This window comes from Cyrtonyx montezumae, unplaced genomic scaffold (genome assembly GCF_038088225.1).
Source record: "Cyrtonyx montezumae isolate F1298 unplaced genomic scaffold, pur_monq_1.0 scaffold_14, whole genome shotgun sequence".
In the NCBI taxonomy this organism is placed as follows: domain Eukaryota; kingdom Metazoa; phylum Chordata; class Aves; order Galliformes; family Odontophoridae; genus Cyrtonyx; species Cyrtonyx montezumae.
The window spans coordinates 5,420,878-5,434,699 of record NW_027071870.1 but is presented as its reverse complement, the minus strand read 5'-3'; the positions used below and the strand labels follow the sequence as shown (position 1 = coordinate 5,434,699).

Here is a 13,822-nt window from a genome sequence, read left to right as displayed (position 1 = left end):
TGCAGACAGGTTTTAAGACACACTGTGGTTACCTTGTGTCACTTTTGCATTCAAATCACTCTGCCTGAAGTTCATATTGCTGTGTAAGGGCGACTAGTATTAGAAGCTTGATTATTTTCTTTGCTGTACACCAAGAACCAGGGAGCCGCTTTTTCCTCACTGAGTATTCTTTGTTTCATTTCAGCTCTATGATGGGCCTGATGTACAATCCAACCTGATAGGTACTTTCTGTGGACAGTCTCTTCCGCTGGCAGGGAGCACCACAGGCACCAGCCTTCATGTGGAATTTTATTCTGATGGGCTGCAAACTAGAAGTGGGTTCCAGATGCTGTGGCATATTAATGGTAAGTTAACAAAACTTCCTCTGCAGAAGTGTTTTCTTCCATACATAGGAGGGAGAGTCCCAGCTTATTATGCTCCACTGCCAGCTAAGTAGAAATAACCTGCTACAGTATTGAAAACTTTGGATTTCCTTATAATTGCTTAAATACTTTTCCAGTGAATGTTTCTGCACATGCACACCTTTGAAGATCACAGGCTTTTAGCAGAATACCTTTCATCTGCAGGAAAAAGCACAGGAGATGAGGAACGTCAGCAGAGGTGCAGTGCTGAAAAGGAGATAGATGCTATTAATGGGCTACTTGGGCTTTCAATTAGGAAACACTCAACTCCATTTGCCTGATTTTTGTAGACTTGTTTTTCCAGTATAGACTTCTCTCTGGTTTTCTGTATTGGTGCTGGTTTTTTTGATCAGGGTGTTCACTTCCAGTCCTCCCTTTACTCAGCTCCCTTCCTTTCTCTGCATGAAATAACATTGGCCAGGATGTGCTTTGGATGTTTTTTTTTTCTTTTGTATTTGCATGTCACAAAGAGTGTCACAGGCCTTGTTATATAGCCACCATGCATGCCAATTATAAACCAATCTGTTAATGATCGTACAACTGCAAACTGTTTGCAATTTCTTTGTAAATTAGGCTACAGATGTTATTTTTTTCACTCTGCTTATTTAACAGCAATATTGGACTATAACAAGATTAAATCATATGCTGTTGTATATCCCATCAAAGAGGATCCAACCTTTAAAATGATTAAATAGCCACAATTACCCTGTCTGTCTAATCAGTTCACACCATTCAACTTTGACAGCATTGTAAAGCAGCTGAAATCGGCTGTGGAGGCCCCACTGTGGGTTGCTGAGGTGTAGGGCATGCTATACATTGCTTGAATAGGAGCTCCTCTGTGCTGCCATGGAGCACTGGTGCTCCCGGGCTCCCAGAGCACTCTCTGACTAGACAGTGCTGTTTGGAATTCAGTGGGGGGTCAGGGAGCATTTCTGGGCAAAGCAGGGCCATGAGCAGAAGGAATGAGATGTGTGGCAGGAGCCAGCAGGGGAAGTGCTGCAGCACAAAGGTACGTTCTTGTGCTTTCGAGCTGATGTCATCCCAGGATTGCACAAAAGAAGAAAAAGTGGGGGCTTTTATGTACAGGGCCAGATGACATCAGCTCCATACAGTAGCCATGGTTCTGGGTTAACTTGCTTTTCTAAAGCTCTCAGAGCTTTCCAAAATCTGTCTGCATGGTAAGCACTCTTTTACTTTCCCTCCACCTCCCCCACACAATCATTTCCCGGACTCTCCCCCCCCCCACATTCCCTTTCTGCACTGACACATTCACTTCTCTGTCAGCCAGCACTGCCCCTCTCTGAGCTCCTGGATGCGAAACTGCATGCCGTGCAGGGCCCAGGCTGCTAATGTGGGTCTGTGCCTGAGCAGGATGTGTAGGATCAGATAGAGCTGGCTCCTAGGGAATGTTGCTGCTGGCTCCAAACATCACAGCTGTGACTCTTGACAGCCTGTAACAGGAGTGCATATTCCTCCACGGATGACCACAGTTATCTTCTTTCTGTATCTTGCAGGCACTTCCTTTTTTTCTAGATTGGTGACATGCACAAATATGGGTAGCCCTCTTACCCTTGGTGGCTGTGTTGTCAGACTATATGCTGCTGCCATGGGCTGGATAAAATTAGATATGTTGCTGTGGTCTGGGTGCTGTGTTCACTTCTCACTTCTGAAAATCTCTTAAATGTACAAAATCCTCCACAAAGTCTTTCCTTAGTGTAGAAGAACTCAACAGGAGATGCTGCCTTTCAGCTGGGGATTTCATAGTGAAGCATTCAGGTTTGTTCTTTGAGGACAAATTCCTAAGAGAAGCTAAACATGGTCCGCTAACATCTCACCTGACAGTAAGAAGGCTATATATATTTTCAAAGCTGAGAGTTCTGCTTCTGCTCGAGTGACAGATGTATGCTTCAGAGTTCAAGCTCCTGTAAACTATTTCTCAGGCTGTTCATGTGCTCCTTAACTGGCAGCTGTGAAGCATCCATGAGACATATATCAACGACATTCACATGCTCTGATGATCAAAGAGAACAACAGTTGGGTTTACCACCGTGGGTCTTATATGGTTCACTTCAGACACTCCTTCTAGTAGCTTTGCTAGGAGTTATGAAGTGATCCCCAAAAGCTGAAAGATTACATCAAGAACTAGCATGAGGAGCCCCTGCTGACATACATGGCACAAATATGAAGCGTTTTGAAATGAAACATTTGCATCTTCTCAGTTGCTGACTTGGGCTGCTGAAGGAAACCTAGGCTGTAGGCTTTCTCAAAAAGAGAACTGATCTTGTGGGAATGCTGTTATTTATGCTTTTAGCTTGCATACAAAGCTATAGTGCAAAGAAAGTGTTTTTGGTTCTGTAATAACACTGTTCATCTAAATGTATTTCAGTAATTAAGCAGAGAAAAGATTGATTCTGAAAGTTGCTCATTCTGCTTCTGTTGTCTGTTGGGAAGCTTAATACAGGCGAATATATTTGAGGACATATATTGGCCCTTTGTGAAAGAACAAACTCTTGATAACAGTTTGGATGTAGCAAAGATGGCATACCAGTTGAATTGCTTTCCTTAAAAAAAGTTCAGGAGGCCAAAAGGGCAAAGGTCTCTGAGTGCAAAGTTACACCAGTGACAACTGTCACTATCTGAGAAGACACATATTTCCTAGACCCGTCACTTACCTTATTAAGCAATGTATGTGTAGGAGGGCTGCTTTATATATGTGTGTGTTTCATTGGAAGCTTGTTTGTAAGGCTGATTCATTGTTAGTAAAGCTTATACATTTAATCAGCTGTTCTTAGTATAGTAAAAAAATTGTCTGATATTCTGTTTTCTGTGGCACATTAGTTCTCCCTCTAAAAAAGAAGCAGAGCACACTGCTGAGAGATTAATAATGTGGCTCTGGAGTATTGCTCTTTTCTTCTGCCATCATCTTCTTTCTATTGGATTTCCCTAGGGAGCCATGACTGATGGACAGGGTATGGAGAAAGCCCACTTGGTTCATGAGTAGAGTTTTTGCTACACTGGGTCCATATTTTCAGAAGATGAAAACTATTGTAAAGCACACAATAACTAAAGACTGTTTCTCAGTACATATGCAGTTAAATTGTGAAACAGTTTCGAAGCTCTTCAGGGAAGAATAACAGAAGCAAATATTAGATTGAGATGCAGAAACCATTCGGCACAGATACTTGCCAGACATCCATTAGGATTGCTGGAGACAATATTGCATTGCCAATCAATCAGGGAGCTGAGGCCCAGATTTCCTCAGCCTGAATTCTGATTCCGTGTGCAGCCTTGGGCAAATCAGCAGTAGTTCAGTTTTCAGAAATTTCAGCTATTCCTTTTCAGTGTCTTTTTATCACTTGAGATTTATGAGATCTGATCTTTAGGTCTCTGAGTCTCCAAACTTTTTCTTTATCCAATATCTTGCTGATCTCAGATTGGAACATGTATAAGAAAATATCAGAACTCAGAAGTCTGATTAAAAAAAATTACCAGTGAAAACAATAAGTAATTAACAAATTAGAAAGGAGAAAACAAACCAGAACATTTTCTCACTTGAATTTTTGCTCACTTAGATAAACCTCCACAAAAAACATTATCCTAGCTCCATTGGATAATGTTCTATAGAATAAAACTACTCAAGAGAGCAGAAGGTTTCAGAATCAAATCCAAGTTGTACTTCATGCAGATATTAGTGCAGAGCAGACAAACGTTTGTACTAAATGCTCCTTGCAGCTAGAGTTGGTTAACATTTACTGAAATATGTCAGTATGACTGCAGCAAATGGAACAACCCTGAAACCTTTCATTTTCATAACTGATTTTAAAGGAACAGTGCCGATTCACTCTAAGCTTTATGGGAGGGACTATCCTAGCATGGCTGAAACACAGCCATGAATAAATCAGAAAACCTTGTGAATAATAGAGGTTTCCACAGATTACTGCTTCTGTATTCAGCTATAATTATTTATGAGAATTTGGATTCTTCTTTGGTTAATGAATACCATCTGCTAACCAAACAAGCAGTAATATGGAAAGCCATCTATAAATTATCTCTTGCACAATGTTCAGTGACTGCTAAGATTTTAGCCAGAGGAAAGCAAAGACAGCAAATATATGCTTCCTGATCTTTCTGTTTGTTGCCTGATGTCCTAGCAACTAACTACCGGGTTAGGTAGCTGTTTTAAGCATTTTTTTCAAGGGAATTCCAGGACTTCTTCCCCCCCACACACTTTTTTAAGGTCTAACTGCAAGGCAGAATTTTCCAAAATGACAAGGAAAGCTGCACAAACTGAGTACATGCCTTACACAGTTCAGCTGCAAGAAAGTTTTCCACAGTGCAGCTGTCCAGACGCAGCGAGATCATGCATTTCTCTGCTGTGAAAAACTCTTAAGTATGTTTCACTGAGATCTGAAGTTATGAAGCAATTTAGAGGTTCTGCCTTCTCATCTTTATCACTAAGTTCTGAATTATTTATTCCTTTGTTGCCATATACAGCAAAAACTCAGGTATTTTTTTAATGGAAGCAAAATGTAATCTGACATTTGTAGACAAATATTAATAGTGGGAGAAGGTTTGTGTGCCTTTACTGGTGATGCCCACGATGGATGAGCTTTTAAATACAAAGTCCATACATATACACATTTACATTTATATATTTGTGTGAATACGCATATGCTTATCCACGCACATATATATTTAGCCTGAACATTCAAGTTAATGTAATATGTTTGATATCTTGTAATTTGAGCTATCAGCCAAGTCAGATTTCAGGGCTTAATATAAGCATCTTAAGGCAGAGAATCCATAGGTAATGCACAAATAATATGTACTGCTGGTTTATATTTCCATTGTTGCTTGTATCTTTGGTCAAATCAAAGAAAGAGATAGCATTGTGAGAACTTTGTGGCCAATGAAAATGGGAAGGTGCTGTATAAAGCACATTTCAAATACACTTTAAAAAAAACCCACAAAATATAGAAATATGTCAGGGACTTCTAAAATCACGGAGCATAATAAAATAATAATAATAAAAAAAAGAACAACAGGACTGATTTTTATCGACTGATTTTTATCTCATCTATGTAAGAATAAGAAACATAACTTTTCGTTACCTGGCCAGAGAATTCTATTAAGTTTTTGCTCTAATGCAGAGGTTTCTACTGTCGTATGCTGGTCAGTCAGAATAGCATAGATGTGAAGGTTAGATGTTTGCAAAGAGCATTGAGTCCTTTTTTCAGGTGTTATTCAACAAATACTTGGGCACTAGCTCAAGCAATTTCTGATTTGTTTGCAAGCAATTAATAAAAGATTGGCAACATGAGTTCTGTATGTTCATTATAAGAAATGACTCAACTGACCTCTACTTTCCTGGAGCACTTAAAAAGAAAACCTTTTCTGGGAACGTTAGTAGTCATTGGGAGAAAAGAAATGGCACATTAACAACAGTTTGACATTCTTATTCATGTGCTTCACTTGCTTCATCCATAGAATATCGATTGAGCTCAGAGCAAATATTAGCCCCCCTGGAGAGGGAGCGTGAGTAATCTGAATGCTACCTGCAAGGCTGCAGAAAAAGAACTGTCTGTGCTTCAAATGGCAGCACACAAGTTTTCCACTCCTCTGAGACATTTTAGGTTTAAATAAAAAAAAACATGTCTTTGTGGCTATCAGGAAACTCTTAGTAGGAGAAGCTGAGTCATAACTGCCTGTTTAGTCCTAAAACGTTCCCAGCGTTTTCAGGCTGATAAATAGCAACTGGCTTTGTTCTTGCTCTCTGAAAGTCCCCAGCTGCCCATCCCCACCCCCGGGCAGCTCAGCCATGCCTGTTGGGAAACTCTTCTGCTTCCTTAGGCAGAGGGCAGCCTGGCCTGATCCTGCTGCTGAGGGAAGAGAGTAGTTCATGATGCAAGCTTGCTTGTAGGACTCTCCCCATACATACTTTATTTTTTTTTAATTGTAAAAGTTCTTTTGAGGAAATATTCTGAAGGCACTGAGAGATACAAAGAAAAGAGTTTGCTCTCTCCAGAAGAATAGAGGCAGGTTTGGCTTCAAATACACTCAGCCTTCTTTTGCTCCTTGATTTGAGGCTTCTGTAGATTGGCAATGTAGTCTTGAGGCTGCAGGGCGCACTCAGACTTATAACGCATCATGTGCAACAAGGTGGGGAAATAAAGCTAACCTATGGGGTCACCCACAGCTGTGTACAGACCTGTAGATAGCTATTGCTTAATTGCAGATAATCTTCTGTTTATAAGGCAGTTTTCCCATCAGTACTGGATCTGTGTTATGCAGCTGGCATGCCTGGAGACATCTTCCACATATCTGTGGTTCATTAGGTGGCCCTTTTTTGTTTAAAGCAGCTTCCTAATGCATTCCTCTCTTTCAGAAGTACTTTTTTTTCCTCTTAATATGTTTTTTGTATTTTGTATATTGTATTTTGCTGTCCTAGGAAGTTTCTGAGCCAACTGTGGAAGAGACAAACTCAAGTTTTTAGTGAGAAATGAGAAGACCACATATTAGAGATTGTGGCAAATGCTGTCAGGGCCTAGCAGCCACCCTTTAACAACTGTGATTTATCACAGGAGGTGCTGAGGAAAGTATTTGCATTTAATTCAAGATCTTGATTTATAGCTTCCTGAAAAAAAATAATAAAAGGCGTTAAGGAGAGCAATCAGGAAAATGAAAACTCCTTGTTCAAGCAGCAAATTATTTATAGACTTAGTAGAGATTAGAGGAATCTTAAAATTCTGTGTGGCTTAATTGAGCTGATCAGTGAGGTATTCTATTGGTTTTATGCTTTAAAATGTCTCCTCTAGCTAAAAGTTTTGATACAGATACTATCTATCACCTCTGACAATCCACAATATTTGCCTCTGGGAATATGCAGCTCATGGTTTGTTACTTGTTTTTATTAAATATTTTGGAGCTTTTTTGCTGTGTGACAGAATCTTCCTTTTAGAGATGAAGCCAAAGAGACGGATGGAGTATGGGCTTTTCTTACAAAGCTCAAGTGATTCTGTAAAATCTATGTTAATAAAAGATTAGTGCCTAAATGAAGCTCCTGGGGACTTATGACATGAAGAGGAACAAAACACTACTTCAGGACAGAGTGACACACACATAAAATCAGACCAAATGCAAAATTGCCTTGCTTTCTGTATCTGATGAGAACACAGGCACTCCATTGGCTTCTTTAAAGGTGATGTTTCACGATGAATGTAGCTGCCCTAAATTTGCCCTGAAACTGGAAAGGGCTATTGTGCCTTCCCGTCCCACAGTCTCCTTCATCTGGAGACTGGGTCACTGAGAACGTCTTCTCAGGAATTCAAAGGAACCAAGTGCAACCATTTATATCTGTATAAAGCAATAATAAAATTGCAGCTTCAGGTGTTTCTCTACTTTGTGCTGTCAAATGAGGGCCTGCATTTGGTCCACTTTTTGCATGTATAAATATGCTTATTTTAATCCGTTTCATAATATACAAGTTTTAATCACCCACGTGGCTGGAGAGTGGGATTGGGATAATAATTTCTTATCTGAAAAAAAGTAATTTTTCAAGTATGATATGTCTTTACATTTGTTTGGTTACAATTCAGTAAAAAAAAGTACTTTAAACCCACCAAAAGTCAGATAGAAAGTTCATCCACTGTGACTTGCCAGCTTGTAATCATGCTCAATGGGCTAAGGGAAATTGCACTGTCATTAATTTTATTAATTCTATAGCAGTGGGAAATAGCATTTTTACAACAATAGGAAGCCCTCCCCACAATAACCTAATTTGTGTATTGGTTGAAGTCAGAAACAGCTAGGGATGAAACTGATTTAGAAGCAATGAAACCATGTTAGAGGTTGATATAATTTTTTGTTGTTGTTGTTGTTAAATCTGTGTCTCATTTTATTCAGCTGTTAAAGCAAATATTTAGGTGAGAAGTGACAAGTGTGGTAAAGCAGAAGGTGAAGTGCTTACTGCACAGGATCTGTCAGCAGGCCCAGCCTGCAGTTCCTCAATTTCTTCTTTCTGATAGACCTCAGTTCCTTCTGAAAGAGAGAGTCATCCAACCTGGTATACACCCTCATGCTTGAAATTGGTGCTGATGTCTGTCCTCATTAGAGCTGTCAGTGATGTTTTCCAGGACCCCGTACTGACAGGCTGCTTTGCTGTGTTATCAGGTTGTGGAGGAGAACTCTCTGGCCCTTCTGGATCATTTCACAGCCCTGGCTACCCCAGCAGATATCCAAGCAACAGGGAATGCATCTGGTACATTCACACAACACCTGGTAGCAGCATTCAACTCACCATTCAGGAATTTGATGTTGAATATCACCCAAACTGCGACTATGATGTTTTGGAGGTAAGAGTATTAGATTTAGTTCTCAACAATACACAAGTAATATGATTTTCTGTCTGGAGCAGGTCGCTCTAAGGACTGCAGGAACAGATGAAGCAGTCTGATGCAATTTCTCCTTCCTATTATGGTTAGAGTTCACAGATATTGTCACAGAAGCCCCCAGTGCTCTTACTTTTTTTGTTTTTACTTTTATGCCTTTGGCATCCAGTTTTGGGGACAAAACTGCTTTAAAAAACTGAAACTCCTAATAAATCTACCTTTTACAAAGAACTGAGTGAAGGTGTTGTATTCATCAAGACAAAATTCCTGATGTAAAAGCAGGTAATGAATTTCAGGAGAAAAGCTGTGGTGAGACCTTATGTATTAATCCTTAAAGAAAAGTGGGAGGTTTGAATACTGAAAACTATGAAGAACCTTTAAACTCAGGAAAAAAAGAAGATGCAATATCCTACTCAGCTTAGGGTGGTAGAACAAGGGTAACCCTCCTTATTCAGTAGAGTCACTCTAAGAGTTTACTGACCTCTAAGAGACCAGAAAACTCGTTGGTCCTTTTATATATAACATCTTTGTGATCCTGTTGGGAAGAAGCTAGGTGACTAGTTCCTAGCAACAGGGTGGAATAGGCTTTCAGTGTAGGAAGAAAGAAAATAATTTCAGGGAGAAATTCTTTAGACTATGGATTTTCTTGATGGGTATCACTAGAGACGTTTGAGTTCACCAATGGAGGAACAGTTGTTGGGTCTTTTGCTGTTAATACCTGTGTTTCCTACTAAGTCTGGGGCTCCTGCTGGATCTGATTGTGTGGAAGCTGTTTCATATATTCATGTTCAGAAGCACTAGGAAGTGTGACACTTTGTCACACTGTTGACACCAATGACCATAGATAGGTGACCTGTATTGGCTGATTTGGGTATGGATGAAATCTGTTGCATTGCAACTTCATTGTTGTTTATTTCTGAAGTGACAAGATTGAAGATAATCTGACTGTAAGTTTTTGTTATGTATAGAGAAGTCCATTAAGTAATCACAAAACTATGTCTGCTCTGGTTGACCATTTCTTGAATAGTGCACAGTGTCTACACATACAGGTAGTCACCCAGGAGTAAGGGGTGAGAACCATTTTCTTAACATTTTGACTAGTGGAGGTGCTGGCCTGAAATCTCATAAGTGTGTCTTTAAGCAACACGAATTGTTTAAAGTAGGAATTAAGAGGATCCAACAGCTTGCTGCTTTATGTCTCTGACCTTATGTTTTGGATTTTCTTTACCATTTCAGATTTAGTTGCTATACTTCACTTCTTTCCAACTCTATTAATGCATCAGCACAGGTGCCCACCTTACTGTTCGGACCTTCTTGAATCCTGAGCTTTCCAGTACTTAGAATTGGCATGCCTCTGGGTTGTTTCGTGACCTTGTCTCAGCCAGTCCCCAACACCTGCTTTTGATCTACTGACAGATAAACTAACATAAACTAAAACATTGAGAAATATTGGTTCATGTCCTATGGCAAGATCAAAGGCTTTGCCTGGCAGTGAACAGCTTTCTTTTATGTAGGTTTATGTAACTTGCCACGTATATATTTTCTTGCTTTGAGTTACACATTCACTGCATGATGATATTGTCTGCACAGAACAGATGATTACTCAGACTGAGTGGGGAAAAGAGAATGTGGTTAACTATTTTCAGGAACTGCTCTATCTTATAATGTTCTTTTCAGTAGTTGTCTTCATATCTTAAAATCATTAAATCATAGAATATTCTGAGATGGAAAGGGACCCATATGAACCATTGAGTCCTACTCCTGCATTCACAGAATCACCCAAAATAAACCATATTTCTGAGAGTGTTGTCCAAATGCTTCATGGGCTGTGGTAGGCTTGGTGCTGTGACCATTGTCCAATCTGAAAATCATACACGCAGCAGTTTGATAAGTGCAAGGAAGAGCAAGGTTTCTCATTTACTTCTGACACACTCTGTGTTCCAGTGATCACTGGGGTTCGAAATTACTCCTACTCTCACATGATCTTCCCAAAAGTATCCCATCTATATATTCTTATTCTTTGGCTTTTGAAGCCAACTTTTTTCTCACAGTTCCTCTCCTGGTTTTACTTTTTTCTTATCTCTGAGGATGAGTACTAACTGCCTGTTTTCTTTCAAGCCAAGTAACTATATAGTTTTAATAGGAAGTAAAAATCAGAACTAAAGGAGCTCTGCACACTGCTGCCCCTCCCTGTCTGGTTAACTCTCTACTCTCTGAAACAAGCAGATAGTTTTAAAATATCACAATAAATTCAGTGTTATTTTCTGTTCCTCTTTCAAAATGCATTATCTTGTAATAAAAATATTTCAGTAATCACAAGCTCTGGTCACTTATGTGCTTTTAGCTTTTGCTTAGAAACATCCTCTCCCTTTCCACCTGGCAGAGATTTGTCGGAAAATTCCAATAGATCCTTCCCATCACAGCACCTTTCCTGCTGCCTTCATTTTTATACCATAGTTTTGTGAACATTTCTCTTTTGCACATTTTTCTGTTATTCATTCAATTATACAATTCTTATAAAATTTGGCCAGTCACCCTCTCCTGTCCTTTGACTATGCCTCCTAAAAAAACTGTCCCTTTCTTCTCAGTATCCCTTTCCTACCATAGGTTTCACCAAGACAAGTTACGGACAAATTTTGTTTATGAAATCCTCAGTTTTTCCCTTATATGCTGCATGGTCATATGTTTGAGCATGCACTTGTTAGATACCCTGCACTAATCCTCCCTCTTGTTTCTTTTATGACACTGTAGCAGTGTGTCTTTCTTCCCCATCATATTCTACTCCTTTCATGAACATTCATGAAGCACTTTTTTAGTTGTTTTAAAGTGTTTTCTGAAATGTTTTATGGAAATAGAAGCCATCATGTTAAACATAATGAAAGAGTTAAAAATATTTTTAAAAGGCTTCTATTGAAAATGCATACAAAGAAAAATGATCACTGATCAGATTTTTGGAAGTTCTAAATCTAGGCTGCTAAGGAATATATAAATATATTTGGAAGTTCTAATAAGCTGTCAACCTGCTGCACTTACAGGTCTTCAGCAGTTGCTTTTGCCTTCTCATTAAACATAAAGAGCCGTCAAGTATTACTGTAAGTCTTGATTCTCTGACAAAGCTGGGCTCTTTCTTTGCTGGCAGTTAGATCTGAACAGGGATCAGTTTTATTCCCAGAAAATCTGTGTCATGTGGGTGACCAACCACATGAAAACAGCTTTCTGTTGCTCATAACTCTGGAATGCTGACTGTTAACAATAAATGGAGCTAACAGGGCAGAAGCAAATGGTAAGAACAGATTTAAACCATGGGCTTTACGATAGTGTCCTGCATCCCTTCTACGCCATCCAACTATACTGGATCAGGTACTCTGATCTGATGAAACATTTTTATTGTTATCTGTTTGCAGCTGAGATATCCTGTGACATTTTGTGAGCCACACCCTGGACTTCACTCTTTCCATCAATCCTCTTTTCCCTCTTTTTTTTTTTTTTTTTCATGTGGTAACTATTGATTTTCTACTTTGTAGCCAACAGTAATATTTTATTGTTTTTTTGTCATGGAAACACACTAGCTTGTTTTTGTTCCAGCCCTTGTGAAAGCATCTGATTAATTAAACCAGCATAAAAGAGAAAAGAAATACACTCATAGCTGTAAAGACTAGGACTTTGACTAATGCTTTTTATTTTTAAACTGCAGAAAACTGTGGCTGAACAGCTAACAATGTAAAGGAAACCCACAAAACTCAGATTTCCATTCATTTTTCTTACTCATTCTTAATGATCTTTTAACCGCCCAGCAGAAACGGGCAGGGTTTGTGTCAGGGCTGGGTTTGGCCTCCTTGCCTGTGGTGTGCACATGGCCCCAGGGAGCACCATGTGAGAGGCTGGCCCATGCTGAAGATTAGATGCATATTAGAAACTCCTGCTGTTTCCTTGGCCACATAGCTTCTCCAAGCAGGTTTAGATGATTAAGAACAGGTGTTCCTGCTAAGTCCCATGCAGTGGCTCTGACTGCGAGATATATACCACAAATATATCTTAAAATTCACATTTTTTGCAGACTTCTGACAAATGCAATTGTCATTGAGTCTTAAATGCAGCCAAGCAGTGACATTTTAAAGGAGAGGCTGAGGTTCCAGTGGACAAACATCTTCTTCCCCTGACTGTAACTGCTTCCTTACAGAGTCTTAATCTGAGCTGTGATTTCATCCATTATGAATTCTGAATGCTTTGAGAAGATTGATTAGACAGAGGGACCATTACCCATTCAAACCATACAGACTCCCTGCAGAAAGAAAAAAACTGCTAGTCTCAATCAAAATTAATATATTTAAGCTATTAAGCCTGTGTAATCAGCCTCTAAAGCATGATACAATCTCCTGAACATCTAAGAGACCATGACAGAATTCATTCCTTGCTTCTTCTGGGGATTGAAGCTTCAGCTTCTGAAATGCCACATTACCCTGATGTCACTTTATATTTTTTCCATTTAGAATTTCTTTGTAACTTTAATGGCAGAGCAGTGTCAGGCACTGTGAGTAGCTAGTGTGCACACAATCCATGAAATTATGTAGCAATGCACTTTGCTTATCCCTGGAGGTGGTGGGGCTAGTTCAGCTATTTGTAAGATTTACTCAGATATTTAACTTGGACAGAACACTAACTTCTTCTGAGGTTAAGAAGTATCTGGCAGGGCTTATTAAAATACTGAGTTTGCTCTCATCTAGAAGTGATCAGAGGCAAAAGGGCCTTGTAGAAGGCTGGTTTTTATAGCACTGTTACTTTTTGAGAGAGATTCATGGATTATTATTATTTTTTTTACCTTATTCTACTACGGAAATATTGGAGCAGTCTTGGTTTGTTACTGGTGGGAAAATCTTGATTGGATCTGTTAACCCACCTTTCTATTTCTCAATTTTGTTGTTAGAACTTGCCATTCTCTAGTTCAGCATTCAAATTTATTACATAATATCTACTGGTACAACCTATAGCTAGTTCAGTCATGGAAAGGCAATGGCACACTCTTGTTTGATGTCT

At 39.3% G+C, this 13,822-nt stretch overlaps 1 protein-coding gene across 2 annotated transcripts in view; it reads left to right on the top strand.

Annotated features, from left to right (window-relative positions):
* CUBN (cubilin) overlaps positions 1-13,822 on the top strand; it is a 136,173-nt gene that overhangs the window by 51,773 nt on the left and 70,578 nt on the right. For both annotated transcript variants that reach the window (XM_065731319.1, XM_065731320.1), the window contains 2 exons: positions 185-344; positions 8,571-8,752. In XM_065731319.1, the coding sequence (XP_065587391.1) occupies positions 185-344; positions 8,571-8,752 (342 nt within the window). The remainder of the gene's footprint in view (positions 1-184; positions 345-8,570; positions 8,753-13,822) is intronic.